At 48.0% G+C, this 14,888-nt stretch overlaps 1 protein-coding gene across 3 annotated transcripts in view; it reads right to left on the bottom strand.

Annotated features, from left to right (window-relative positions):
* Positions 1-4,136: 4,136 nt before the first annotated feature.
* The window catches only part of LOC140411169 (probable tubulin polyglutamylase ttll-15), a 204,244-nt gene continuing 193,492 nt past the window's right edge, over positions 4,137-14,888 (bottom strand). For all 3 annotated transcript variants that reach the window (XM_072500259.1, XM_072500257.1, XM_072500258.1), the window contains 3 exons: positions 10,671-10,764; positions 9,151-9,264; positions 4,137-5,183 (listed from right to left, as the gene is read on the bottom strand). In XM_072500259.1, coding sequence (XP_072356360.1) covers positions 5,064-5,183; positions 9,151-9,264; positions 10,671-10,764 — 328 coding nt within the window. In that variant the 3' untranslated portion in view covers positions 4,137-5,063. The remainder of the gene's footprint in view (positions 5,184-9,150; positions 9,265-10,670; positions 10,765-14,888) is intronic.

Genomic DNA, 14,888 nt, shown 5'->3' with positions numbered 1-14,888 from the left:
AGCCACGTGTTAACTTCCCTTATTCTTGCCTCCCTATGCCAATTTGCACGTGGCTCGGGCAGTAATCCGGAGATTATGACCCTTGAGGACCTGTTTTTTAATTTGAATCCTAGCTCTTTATAATCTCTAAACAGGTCCTCTTTCCTAGACTTGCCTATGTTGTTGGTACCGACATGGACCACAACAACTGGATCCTCCCCCTCCCTCTCCAGTATCCTTTCAAGCCGGTCAGAGATGTCCCGCACCCTAGCACCAGGCAGGCAACATACCATGCGGGACTCTTTATCCTGCTCACAAAGGATACTATCTATCCCCCGGATTTCTTAGAGAGTTGAGGGGATGGACGAGATTACAGAGATTGAGAAGTGAGACCATAGGGGAATCTGAAAAGCCAAAGTCTCCTCTCTCCTTAGGCAGTACAATTCAGTTTGATAGGTTCTAAGTTCGATGTGTGATTTGCAGACTCTGCCAAACGCAGGGCAGGTGATGCTTGAAGGGTTGGGTAGTAAGTTGTTTGCAAGTTTGTTGGCTCTTTCCTATTTTTAAAATGCATTTTATTCCAAACATTATGTAAGGTTAGAAAACATAAACAATTGGGGGCAGCGAACTTCCCAACCCACAACTGTACAGTTTGTACAAATTTTTCCCCCTTTTCACCCCCACCCCCATGATGAACAGCTTCTCAAACATGCCCATGAACATCCCGCACCTTGCCTCAAGCTGAACCCCTTAATTTGTATTTGCTTTTTTCCAGCCGAATAAAGTCATACAGGTCACCCAGCCAGGACGCTATCCCTGGTGGCGATGCTGACCGCCACTCAGATAAAATTCCTTGCTGGGCAATCAGAAAGCCGAAGACCACAACATCGGCCTTCCTCCCCTCCATGAGCTCCGGCTTCTCTGGGATCCCAAATACCGCCACCAAAGGGTCCGGCTCAACCTCCTCCCCCACTATCCTTGCTGGGACGCGAGCACTCCCGCCCAGAATCTCTCGACTTTTCGCAGCCCTAGAACATATGCGCATGATTTGCTGGTCCCCGTCCACACTTCTCACACTAATCTGCCAGCCTCTGGAAGAACCCATTAATTCTTGCCCGAGGCATAAGTACCCTGTTTATCACCTGTACTGTATCAGGCTCATCCTTGCACACAAGGAGGTTGTATTTACCCTTCGTAGTGCTTCACTCTATACTCCCCAGTTTACCTCCCCTCCCAGCTCCCCCTCCCACTACTCCTTAATCTTCACCACCTCCTCGCTCTCCCAGCCACCAGCATATGTTCCCAATCCTACCCTCCCCTTCCACATCTGGAAGCAACAATCGCTCTAACAGGGTGTACCTTGGTAACCCGGGGAACTCTTTCCAAACCTTACCTGCAGGTACCTAAATTCACTTCCTGTTGGGAGCTCTATCCTCTTCCTCAGTTCCTCTATACTGGAAACCCCTCTTCCAGGTACAGATAAATACTTCACCTTAACCAGCCCCACTTCTCTCCACTCCCTATACATACGGTCTATCCCCCCTACACTGGTTCAAAACCGTAGGTTTTGCACAGCGGTGCCAACACTGACATCCCTTCTATCCTGAAATGTCTCCTCAGCTGCTTCCAAACTTTGTTAGCCCTTTCCAAAACCCCGACTTCACCTGTGCGACTTCTCTTGATGTCGTTGAAGTCTTGTCGAATTAACTTTTTCTGTTTGGGGCAGGCTCGGGACTCCATGAGTCAGCAAGAGTGCTTGACCTCTTTGGGAATGTTTTGAGGACATCCCTAATACATTTCTGTTTTCCTCCTGGGAGTTCTTGTTTGCCCCAGTTGTGAGGGAGCCAAAGTATGTCAGTGGGTGCAGGAGATGATGGGTAAATGGGTCTTGGTGAGGGTAAGGACATGGGCAGAATTTTGGATGACCTCAAAATGCCAGGGAATGTGGTGGCAGGTAGCACAGTGGTTAGCACTGGGACTGCAGCGCTGAGGACCCAGGTTCGAATTCTGGCCCTGGGTCACTGTCCGTGTGGAGTTTGCACATTCTCCTCATGTCTTGTGAATGTTAATTCTATGTTAATCTATGACTGCGTGGGCTTCATGCCCACACGCCAAGATGTGCAGGTTAGGGGGATTGGCCACGCTAAATTGCCCCTTAATTGGAAAAAAAAAATTGGGTACTTTAAATTAAAAAAATAAAATGCAAGGCAATGACCATCTCCTACAAGAGAGGATCTAACCACCGCCCCTTGACATTCAATGGCATTACCATCGCTGAATCCCCCACAATCAACATCCTGGAGGTTACCATTGATTAGAAACTGAACTGGACTAGCCATATTAATACTGTGGCTACCAGGGCAGGTCAAATGCTGGGAATCCTACAGTGAGTAACTCACCTCCTGATCCCCCCAAAGCTTGTCCACCATCTACAAGGCACAAGTCAGGAGTGTAATGCAATACTCTCCTCTTGCCTGGATGACTGCAGCTCCAACAACTCTCAAGAAGCTCAACACCATCCAGGACAAAGCAGCTCGCTTGATTGCTCCACCTACCACAGATATTCAGTCTCTCCACACCGACAGTGGCAGCCGTGTGTACCATCTACAAGATACACTACAGGAACTCACCTCCAAGGTTCCCCTCCAAGTCACTCACCACCCTGACTTGGAAATATATCGCCGTTCCTTCACTGTCGCTGGGACAAAATCCTGGAACTCCCTCCCTAATAGCACAGTGGGTGTACCTACACCTCAAGGACTGCAGCAGTTCAAGAAGGCAGCACCTTCTGAAGGGCAACTAGGGATGGGCAATAAATGCTGGCCTAACCAGTGACGTCCACATCCTGTAAATGAATAAAACTTTTTTTTTAGTATTTAGAATGCAAGAGGCTGGCCAGAAGTGTGTTGAAATAGGCAATTCTGGAGGTCGGAAATGCATTTATTGGGTAGGTGAGCTGAGGCAGGCTTGGAGTTGGGCAATACTACAGTGGAGAAAATAGGCAATCTTTGGTGATGGTGCAGATATGTAGTCAGAAGCTCATCTTGAGATCAAAAATAACACCAAGGAAATCTCTTCTCATTCAGTACTGCCGGTCAGGCAAGCGCAGTTACAGAAGCAGAATTCATACTTACTTTTAAAGGGAAGAGGATAAATATTTGAAGAACAATTTAAAAAGGAAAGGGACGGGGAATGGAACTAAGTGGATATCAGTTTTAGAGTCAGGGTAGTTACAATAGGCTGTATGGCCTTCTGGTGCTGCACAATTCTATATCCCATTCATCTTATTAGTTAGTCATCAGGCAATTTGCCCGACTGACAGATGGTATCAGGGCCCCTTATGTTAATGGTTGATGTAGCATAACTCACCATGAGATACTGCATTGCCCAATCTTATAATTCGGTTATGAAATGAAATGAAAATCGCTTATTGTCACAAGTAGGCTTCAAATGAAGTTACTGTGAAAAGCCCCTAGTCGCCACATTCCGGCACCTGTTCGGGGAGGCTGGTACGGGAATTGAACCGTGCTGCTGGCCTGCGTTTGTCTGCATTAAAAGCCAGCGATTTAGCCCTGTGCTAAACCAGCCCTAGGTTATGCACACAAACCAAATCCCTTCAAATGTTACTTCCATTATATAGAAGTGGAAAGCTTTAGTTCCTATTTATCTGTCTGGTAGACACCAAGCTCTAGATACATAACTGGCTTCACAATAACAACCTAAAGGTTCTTCTTTAGCAATATGGTTGAAATCCAACTTTGGCACGATGGAAGGAGCTTTGCAACATGTCACATTGGTTGATATTTTAGACATACAAGTTTTGTACTGCATGCTTGATTTTATTTGTCACCAATTACTCAATTCAGAATTGGCAAAGAGACATGAGAGGCTGACTCCCTCTGCAGGGTGCTCAGTGACATGCCATCCAGCTCCCTCCCTGCAATTGTTTCGCCATAATCCATCTCCCAGCCATGAGAGCCAGGTTTATCAACATGACTGAAAGATAATGCACGATTTCCAGTAATTTATATTTGTGTAGAGACCCAGAATGTTTTTGTAAATTGAGATCGTTTGAAAATATATCCCACACTTAAGAGCTGAAAATAAGGCAATTCTAGCACAGAATGAAGAATCAAATCACATGGTACATACTTCCCTCCGGTTATAATAATAATAATCTTTATTGTCACAAGTAGGCTTACATTATCACTGCAATGAAGTTACTGTGAAAAGCCCCTAGTCACCACATTCCGGCGCCTGTTCGGGTACACAGAGGGAGAATTCAGAATGCACATCTTTCTGGACTTTTGGGAGGAAACTGGAGCACCCAGAGGAAACCCACGCAGACACGGGGAGAACGTGCAGACTCCGAACCGACAGTGACCCAAGCCAGGAATCGAACCTGGGACCCTGGTGCTGCGAAGCCACTGTGCTAGCCACTGTGCTACCGTGCTGCCCTACTAACCTGTAAGATGCATTCATTAAAGCTGACCAAGTTATACGGTTAACATTTTTTGATTCAAAGTGCTTAATTTAAGGTCTACATCCATTCATTATTTTTCAAGCAAATAACACGGTCCACTCTGTTTTATGGACTGGAATTGCCTGCCCAAAGTCAACGGACCTTTTGTTGGTCTTTCAAATCTTTGTCCCGCCCACTATGATTCCTGAAGTCCTTGGATAGATGACACCAGTAAGGTATTAGTTGTACCTTTTCAGTCCTGGGGCACGATGACACCAACAAGAAAGAGCTGTACCACTATAATCCTAGGATCAGTGATGCTACTATAAGGGCCAGTCCTCCCTCTACATTCTAGAGTAAGGCGCAGCTGTATATCTTCAACTCTGGTTAAGATAGTACCAGTAGGGTGCAGTTGCAGCTCTACTGTCCTGGAGGATGATGGCACAGCTGATGGTTGTTAGTTTTGTAATTGGATTTGTGAGCAGCATTGCTTGGAAAATATCTATTTCTATCACAGAAGCTTCACAGAGACATATATCCTGGGCCCTAAGCAGGGGGAGTCACAGCCAGTATAACAGCAAAGTGCTTTCATTTCTTGAATTAACTGTCTCGGGATTTTCTGTCACATGCACCAGCCTGCATCCTGCAGACACTTTCCTCGGAACCACCACGCCATCAGTTGATTGGCTTCCATTAGCCTGCTGTCTTCCAAAGGTTGATATAGTTGCATGTCCTGCTGGCCCTGTAAGATTATCAGTGTGTGGGTGAACTTTTTTTAATGAATGAAGACATCACTCCACTCTGTATGCCCGCTCTTCAATATGTTAACTAGGTTTAAATTAATCTAGATTTGTGCATAAATACATGTATATATATATAAAGTATATTTAATATATACATATATTATATTTGCAAAGTTTACAGGATCAAGATGACAAACAAGTAGTCAAGATGGGAAACAAGCACAATTACCAAGTATAGTATGATGAATGTAAGAAATTGTCACATTTTATATATTTTTTGTAGTAATGTTATTAAAACCTGGGTTAAGATGCATTCAGACATTATGACTATTAGAGTGGTGATTAAGGTGTTGTAAAAGTGAAGTAATCATTGATTAGCAGGTGAGGTGTCCTGCTAATAGATCTTGACAACCATTCACTTGCTTACAGAAAGCTAGCGAATGGTATTGTTTAGATTTGAAAGACTTCTGGGGTGCAGATAATTTATGAGGGGTATTATGCTTGGCCCTGGCTTACAAGTCAAAGGAAATCTTGAAAGAAGAGAAGCAAAAGAATGCCTTATGCTTTGGGTGGAGGTGATGTAGCTAATGGGAGGAGCCAGGTCTGCCTGCAGACTCAATAGGTCTTAGAACTCTAATCTAAACAGACGTGTTTCAGTTTGGTCCTGAAATGTTCTCTCACCAAAGATTATGCACAAAGAAAAGCATGTAATAATCTGCTTATTAACTTTATTCATAAGTGGTATTTAATACATATTGGTTTGCTTAATTGAAATATAGTGGCAGGTTTAGAAAGTATATTTCGGATTCTTCTTTTACTTAAGAACTGGTGTAACTATTAACTGTAAAACGATTCCTTTGTTGCTAATGTGGTTAATTCTGTGATTAAATTAAAGTTCATTTGAACATAAAGATACCGATTGGTCTGTGTTATCACTCCTGTGGTGCAGTAACAATTCCCCAGGTTTACTAATTGAAAATAGTTGGGTTCTTGTTCAGGATCCTAACAATAACATGGGTTAAATGGAGAGTAAAAGTCCCTTTACACAGACAGTTTGTGTCAACTCCAACCATTTCCTGCTGCAATAATCATTATTAGGTATTCATTAAGTGAGAGGGACTCATTGGCAATTTAACACAGGCATTTCTGTGTTATGGGCTTAGGCTGATAAGGTACTGAATTCAAACTCAATTCAATTTTAAATTTGAGATAGTGGAAAGGCCCCCACCAGTTCTCTCACTCAGCCAACAGAACTTCAACGCGAACCCCAGATAGACAGAGTAAATGGGGTTTTTGTTGATGTTCAACTAGGGGATTAGTCTGGGCTATATTCAATCTTAAAATAATAATCTTTCTTATTGTCACAAGTCGGCTTACATTAACACTACAATGAAATTACTGTGAAGTCTCAGAGGTAGGAGGGCAGATCTCTCAGAGATTCCTGTGTCATCAAGGCCTCCAAGGATCAGGATTCTCCTCTAATACAGGGGATGCCATTAGGAGATTGGGCATCAATATGTAAACCTAGCACCCAGCACCCCAAAAGTCATATTCCAACTTGTCAGTAACTTGCCTAAATTGGGGATATTTGACATGCTGCTTTTAAGGGCTCCTCCCCGTTGATGATTGGACTGGAGTCCCAGTTCTGTTTTTTCAATCATGGATGGTACAAAGTGTCTAGACTGCAGGGGATATTGAAAGGTGAATTTAAACCTAAGGTTGTACCCACTAGAATCACACAGAAGGATACCCATGAGGTGATAGTTGGGGAGTGGGGAGCGGGGGACTGGAACATATTGTTGGAACCGAAGGTGGACAGGTCTCAATCGCGCTCGCTGGCCCAGTCCGGGGGGGAGGGGGGTTAACAATGTCGTTGGTTGGGCTCATGAGGGAGGTGGGAGGAGTGGACCCGTGGAGGTTCTTACATCCGAGGGAACTGGTTTTTCTATCCGATACACAAGGTGTATTCGACGATTGACTTTTTCATGGTGGTGGAGGCGAATTAGGCCACTCGGCCCATCGAGTCTGCTCCGCCATTCAATCATAGCTGATATTTTCTCATCCCCATTCTCCTGCCTTCTCTTCATAACCCCTAATCCCCTTATTAATCAAGAACCTATCTATCTCTTTCTTAAAGACACTCAGTGATTTGGCCTCCACAGCCTTCTGTGGCAGAGTTCCACAGATTCACCACCCTCTTGCTGAGGAAATTCCTCCTTATCTCTGTTTTAAAGGATCGTCCCTGTAGTCTGAGATTGTGTCCTCTGCTTCTAGTTTTTCCTACATCCTCTCCACGTCCGCTCTATCCAGGCCTAGCAGTATCCTGTAAGTTTCAATAAGATCCCCCCCTCATCCTTCTAAACTCCAACGAGTACAGACCCAGAGTCCTCAACCATTCCTCATATGACAAGCTCTTCATTCCAGGGATCATTCTTGTGAACCTCTTCTGGACCCTTTCCAAGGCCAGCAAATCCTTCCTTAGATACAGGGCCCAAAACTGCTCACAATACTCCAAATGGGGTCTGACCAGGGCCTTATACAGCCTCAGAGGTACATCCCTGGTCTTGTATTCTAGCCCTCTCGACATAAATGCCAACATTGCATTTGCCTTCCTAACTGCCGACTGAACATGCACAAAAACATTAAGAGAATTGTGGACAAGGACTCCCAAGTCCCTTTGTGCTTCTGATTTCCTAAGCACGTCCCCATTTAGAAAATAGGTACATGCAGTGCGGGACTTTGTGAGAAAGGTTGTCCCGATAGTGCCCGGCCTCCTTGTTCCTGGACGCGGTGCTGTCAGCGGGGGTGTTGGAGAGGGGGGCTGCTTCGGTGATAACGGGAGGTCCTGGCGGCGATTAAGGTGAAGTGGGAGGAGGAACTGGCTGGAGGGGGGGGGAGGCCGGAAGAGGGACTGCGATGTGAGGTGCTGCTCAGGGTAAATGCCTCGACTTCATGTGCGAGGTTAGGGTTGATCAGCTGAAATGAAAAATGAAAATGAAAATTGCTTACTGGCACAAGTAGGCTTCAAATGAAGTTACTGTGAAAAGCCCCTAGTCGCCACATTCCGGCACCTGTTTGGGGAGGCTGGTACGGGAATTGAACCGTGCTGCTGGCCAGCCTTGGTCTGCTTTCAAAGCCAGCGATTTAGCCCAGCCCCACACAAGGCAGTGTACAGGGCACACCTCACGAAATCAAGGATGAGCCGGCTGTTTGAGGGGGTGAAGGATGTCTGTAAGCGGTGTGGGAGGGGTCCTGCGAACCATGTTCATATGTTTTGGTCCTGTCCGAAGCTGGAAAGGTTTTGGGGGACAGTGTTTTGTACACTCCCAGGGGTCTTGCATGTGGGTTTGGAGCTCGGGCCCCCAGAAGCCATATTCGGGCTGTCGGACTGGTCTGAGCCGCAGGCGGGTTCAGGAGCAGATGTTTTAGCCTTCGCCTCGCTGATCGCTCGTCGGCGGGTCCTGTTGGGGTGGAGGTCAGCTTCTCCACCCTGTGCCTCGGCTTGGCGGGGGGGGGGGGGGGGGGGGCCTACTGGAGTTTGTGACCCTGGAGAAGGTGAAGTTCAAGCTGAGGGGGGTGAAGGAGGGTTTCTACAATTCCTGGGGTTGTTCATCATGCACTTTCAGAAGTTGGTTACTGTTGATTGTGTGTGTGTGTGTGTGTGTGGGGGGGGGGGGGGTCGTTTTTGTATTGAGAAAATGGTGAAAATCTGTCGAATAAAAATACTTTTAAAAAATAACATTGGGGTGCCACAGTTCAAAATGGGCACAATTTGATTTGTTTGGAGCAAAGCAATGTTGTTGTATATTTTGTACAATCCTCTTCTACACAAGTGGCATCTTTACTCTCGACAGTAAGTGCTCTGCCTCTTTTTTATTTGAATGTGCCTGTGGTTCTTTCTGTCTCACTCTGCTCCCAAGCTGAATTTACCCCTGTGTGTTTTATCTATTAGAACAAGTTCATTACCATTGGTTGAGGAACCACCCGTCTGGTGTTTCCTCGATTCACATGCTCCAGGAAAGCTTCTTCCAGCACAAACTTCAGCCTGGTCGAGAGACAATGTCCACATAGTTTGCATGTCTTCAATGAAAGATACGAAAACTGATTTAGTGCACTGTCCAAATTGTGATAGGAAATGTCTTCCTTCTGCAGCAGCTAAGTGTGGAAGCTAATCATCTCTCCCTGTACAATACAAGCACAGGGGAAAACTTACCATCATCTACCACCAAATTACCATATTTTGGAGTGGTTATATTGGTTGGCACCAAGGCTAACACAGTCGCTGTCCCTATCTCCACAGTAATCAGTGCTGTCACCCAGGGTAACATTTTTTTAAATTTAGAGTACCCAATTCATTATTTCCAATTAAGGGGCAATTTTAGCGTGGCCAATCCACTTAACCTGCACATCTTTGGGTTGTGGGGGTGAGACCCACGCACACACGGGGAGAATGTGCAAACTCCACATGGACAGTGACCCAGAGCCGGGATCGAACCTGGGAGCTTGGTGCCGTGAGGCAGCAGTGCTAACCACTGCGCCACCGTGCTGCCATTACCCAGGGTAACATAGATTATCATAGAATTTACAGTGCAGAAGGAGGCCATTCAGCCCATCGAGTCTGCACCGGCTCTTGGAAAGAGCACCCTACCCAAGGTCACCACCTCCACCCTATCCCTATAACCCAGTAACCCCACCCAACACTAAGGACAATTTTGGACACTAAGGGCAATTTATCATAGCCAATCCACCTAACCTGCACATCTTTGGACTGTGGGAGGAAACCGGAGCACCCGGAGGAAACCCACGCACACACGGGGAGGATGTGCAGACTCCGCACAGACAGTGACCCAGGACGGAATTGAACCTAGGACCCTGGAGCTGTGAAGCAATTGTGCTATCCACAATGCTACCGTGCTGCCCTCGAAGTCAATGTGTGCTGTGAGAAAGGAATCCAGTTCCGTTTCTCCCAGTTAATTTTCATGATTCAATCTTTACTGTGAGGCAAGACTCATCACTCCAACTACAGAATGACCCTTCCATACTCTACCCCAACACACAAACACACCTGCAAAACATCTATCATAATAATAACCTTTTGTTGTCACAAGTAGGCTTACATTAACACTGCAATGAAGTTACTGTGAAAATCCCCTCGTCACCACATTCCAGCACCTGTTTGGGTCACAGAGGGAGAATTCAGAATTCTCAGCTGGTACGGGATTTGAACCCGCGCTGCTGGCCTTGTTCTGCATCACAAACCAGCTGCCTAGCCCACTGAGCTAAACCAGCTCATGGCGATTCTGTGTGACTGAGTCCCAAATCACTGTGATGCTGACTGAAAATTCTCTATTGGGAGTTACTGGCCTCTGCTGAACCAATGGGAGACACTGAGTGAAACACAAAACAAAATGTTGCTCCTTTGCCACACTCACACAAACTGCCAAGAAGCCATTTCAAATGTTTTTATTTGTGGCTTCTCTAAGTACCTTTATATCACAGGAGGTGCAGTTCTCGATGCAGTGAGCAGGATATATCTGGATGTCCCTCTCGTTAACAAGCATTTCACTGGCCTCATTAAAGCTGTGAAGAATAAAGGGACATTGGCATTATTTGTTATTGTAAGAAAGAAGTTCTATTTGTTTGGGGCAAAGCCTCTTCCCATCCTTCCTCACCTTACCAAATCAGCATAATCCTTTATTCCCTTCTCCCTCATATCTAGCTTCCCCTTAAATGCATTTGCGCTATTGTTGCAGCTATCCCCTGTGGTAGCGAGTTCTACATTCTCACCACTTCTGAATTTCCTATTTGATTTCTTGGCGTCGAGCTTATATTAAATGCTACATGGACGTCCTGGCAGTGCCACCCTGACTTTAACTCAAGTCCACTGAATCGCGCCCGAGAGCTCAGGGTGCATCAGACTGGCCAAAGTTTCAGCTGGGCTGCAACCACACCAAAAGCATCCTGCAGGTTTATGCTCGATGCTCAGGGACTCCTACATTCTCTTTTTTTTTTAAATATGTTTTTATTAAGAATTTTTCAATAACAATATTTTCCACCTTACAAACAAACTCCTCCATAACAAAGAAAAGAAAAAGAACTCGCGTGGCAAGACATGAACATGGCAAATCAATAAGATACAAAACTTTGTACATTGGATTCCTCCCGTACATGTCAGTTTCCGGATCATTCATGTGTTTTCTTGCTCAAATGCCCCCCAGAGAAACTCCCCTTCCTCCCCCCCCTCCCCTCCCATCCCCCCTCCCCCCCCAACCCCACCCCAACAAACAATGTCCCCCCCTCCCCCCCTAGGTTGCTGTTGCTGCTGTTCGACCTTCATCTAACGCTCCGCGAGATGGTCTAGGAACGGTTGCCACCGCCTGTAGAACCCCTGCGCAGACCCTCTCAAGGCAAACTTTATCCTTTCCAACTTGATAAACCCTGCCATATCATTTATCCAGGCCTCCACGCTGGGGGGCTTTGCCTCCTTCCACATTAGCAAGATCCTTCACCGGGCTACTAGGGACGCAAAGGCCAGAATGCCGGCCTCTTTCGCCTCCTGCACTCCCGGCTCGTCCACTACTCCAAATAGTGCTAGCCCCCAGCTTGGCTTAACCCGGACTTTCACCACCTTAGATACTGTTCCCGCCACTCCCCTCCAGTGCCGGACATGACCAAAACATATGGACATGGTTCGCCGGACTTCCTGAGCACCTCCCACATCTGTCCTCCACCCCAAAGAACCTACTCAGCCTCGCCCCCCTCATATGCGCTCTATGAACCACCTTAAATTGTATCAGGCTAAGCCTGGCACACGAGGAAGAGGAATTAATCCTACTTAGGGTGTCAGCCCATAGCCCCTCCTCAATCTCCTCCCCCAACTCCTCCTCCCATTTACCCTTCAGCTCCTCTACCAAAGCCTCCCCCTCTTCTTTCATCTCCTGGTATATCGCCGACACCTTGCCCTCCCCGACCCATACGCCCGAAATCACCCTGTCTTGAATCCCCTGTGCCGGGAGTAGCGGAAATTCCCTCACCTGCCGCCTCACAAACGCCCTCACTTGCATGTACCTGAAAGCGTTTCCCGGGGATAGCCCAAACTTCTCCTCCAGCGCCCCTAAGCTCGCAAACGTCCCATCGATGAACAGGCCCCCCATTCTTCTAATCCATGCCCGATGCCAGCTCTGAAATCCCCCATCCATCCTTCCTGGGACAAACCGATTGTTGTCTCTAATCGGGGACCACACCGAGGCTCCCGTCGCACCCCTATGCCGTCTCCACTGCCCCCACGGGCTCATGGTGTACCTTGTCGGCGAGAGCGGCAGCGGTGCCGTCACCAGCGCCCCCAGACATGTTCCTTTGCAGGACGCCATCTCCAACCTCTTCCACACCGCCCCCTCTCCCTCCATCACCCACTTACGGATCATTGCCACGTTGGCTGCCCAATAATAACCACCCAAATCTGGCAATGCCAACCCTCCTCTATCTCTGCTACACTCCAAGAACCCCCTCCTTACCCTCGGGGTCTTGCTCGCCCACACAAATCCCGTAATGCTCCTGCTTACCCTCTTAAAAAAGGCCTTAGTGATCACAATTGGGAGGCATTGGAATACAAAAAGAAACCTCGGGAGGACAACCATTTTAACCGACTGTACCCTACCCGCCAGCGAGAGTGGCAACATGTCCCATCTTTTAAAATCCTCCTCCATCTGTTCCACCAACCGCGACAAATTAAGTTTGTGCAGTGCCCCCCAGCTCCCAGTTACCTGAATCCCCAAGTATCGAAAGCTCCTTTCCACTCTCCTCAACGGTAGGTCGTCTATCCCTCTTCCCTGGTCCCCCGGATGGATCACAAAGAGCTCACTCTTTCCCACATTGAGCTTATAGCCCGAAAAGTCTCCAAACTCCCATAGGATCTGCATTACCTCAACCATCCCCGCCACTGGATCCGTCACATACAGCAACAGGTCGTCTGCATACAGCGACACTCGATGTTCCTCTCTCCCTCAAACCACCCCCTTCCATTTCCCCGACTCCCTTAATGCCATGGCCAAAGGTTCAATTGCTAATGCGAACAGCAGAGGGGACAGGGGGCACCCCAGCCTCGTCCCTCGATACAGCCGGAAATACTTCGACCTCCGCCGGTTCGTGACCACACTCGCCACCGGGGCTTTATACAGGAGCTTAACCCAACTAATAAACCCTCCCCCGAACCCAAACCTCCTCAACACTTCCCAGAGATACTCCCACTCTACCCGATCGAAGGCCTCCTCCGCATCCATGGCTGTCACTATCTCCGCTTCTCCCTCCACCGATGGCATCATTATCACATTTAGGAGCCTTTGCACATTAGTATTTAACTGCCTACATGTTACGAATCCCGTCTGGTCCTCGTGAATCACCCCCGGGACACAGTCCTCAATCCTCATGGCCAACATTTTTGCCAGCAACTTAGCATCTACATTAAGGAGCGAGATCGGTCAATACGACCCACATTGCAGTGGGTCCTTATCCCGCTTCAAGATCAAAGAGATCGTTGCCTCCGACATTGTCGGTTCATTGAAGGTCCTTACCAGCAACGGGGCTAACAGGTCTACCTACTTCCTGTAGAACTCCACTGGGAACCCATCCGGTCCCGGGACCTTCCCTGCCTGCATGCTCACCAGTCCTTTAACCAGCTCCACCACCCCAATTGGCGCCCCCAAACCAGCCACCTCCTGCACCTCCACCCTTGGGAACCTCAACTGATCCAAGAATCGCCGCATCCCCTCTTTTCCCCCTAGGGGCTGGGACCTATACAGTTCCTCGTAAAAGGCCTTAAAAGCCTCATTCACTTTCCCTGCACTCCACACCGTAGTTCCCCTGCCATCTTTGACTCCACCTATTTCCCTCACTGCCATCCTCTTACGGAGCTGGTGTGCCAGCATCCGGCTCGTCTTCTCCCCATATTCATATATCGCCCCCTGTGCCTTCCTCCACTGTGCCTCTGCCTTCCCTGTGGTCAACAGGTCGAACTCCGTCTGGAGACTTTGTCTCTCCCTGAGTAGTCCCTCAACTGGAACCTCTGCATAGCTCCTGTCCACCCTTAAAATCTCCCCCACTAACCTCTCCCTTTACCTGCCCTCTCTCTTCACCCTATGAGCCCTGATCTCGTCCTCGTTGGTATTCACTTTATCATTCACCTCACGAAGCTCCACCGCCTGGGTCTTCTGGGCCTCCTTCAGCCCCTCGATCGCCAACAGCATTGGCGCCAGCACCTCCTTTTTCAGCTCCTCCACACATCGCTTAAGGAACTCCTGCTGGTCCAGCCCCCACGCTGCTCGCTCTCCGCCCTCCGCCATCTTGCCTTTTCCCCCTCGTTTTGGTCTCTGCTCCAGGGCCTCTTTCCTCGTTGTTCCACCGCTGATCTCTGCCATATATTGTGAGGGGGGAACCTCACTGCACCTTCCCACACGGGATTAAATCGAAAAAAGCTCCATTGGGGCTCCTCTGAAGAGCCCGAAAGTCCGTAGTCGCGGGAGCCGCCGAAACGTGCGGCTTAGCTCCGCATCGCCACAACCGGAAGTCTCACTCCTACATTGTCAGCCACTCTCAGATCCCTTGCATATTTCAGGGACCACAGAGGCTGTAGTGTTGGCTCCACGGGGACACGGGCTACCCACTGAAGACACCTGTGCAGAGGTCACTGAGTGCAGCATACCCGGGAT

The sequence above is a fragment of the Scyliorhinus torazame genome, chromosome 4, assembly GCF_047496885.1.
Source record: "Scyliorhinus torazame isolate Kashiwa2021f chromosome 4, sScyTor2.1, whole genome shotgun sequence".
Lineage (NCBI taxonomy): Eukaryota > Metazoa > Chordata > Chondrichthyes > Carcharhiniformes > Scyliorhinidae > Scyliorhinus > Scyliorhinus torazame.
The sequence above is the reverse complement of the archived record's forward strand: the minus strand, read 5'-3'. Positions and strand labels throughout refer to the sequence as shown.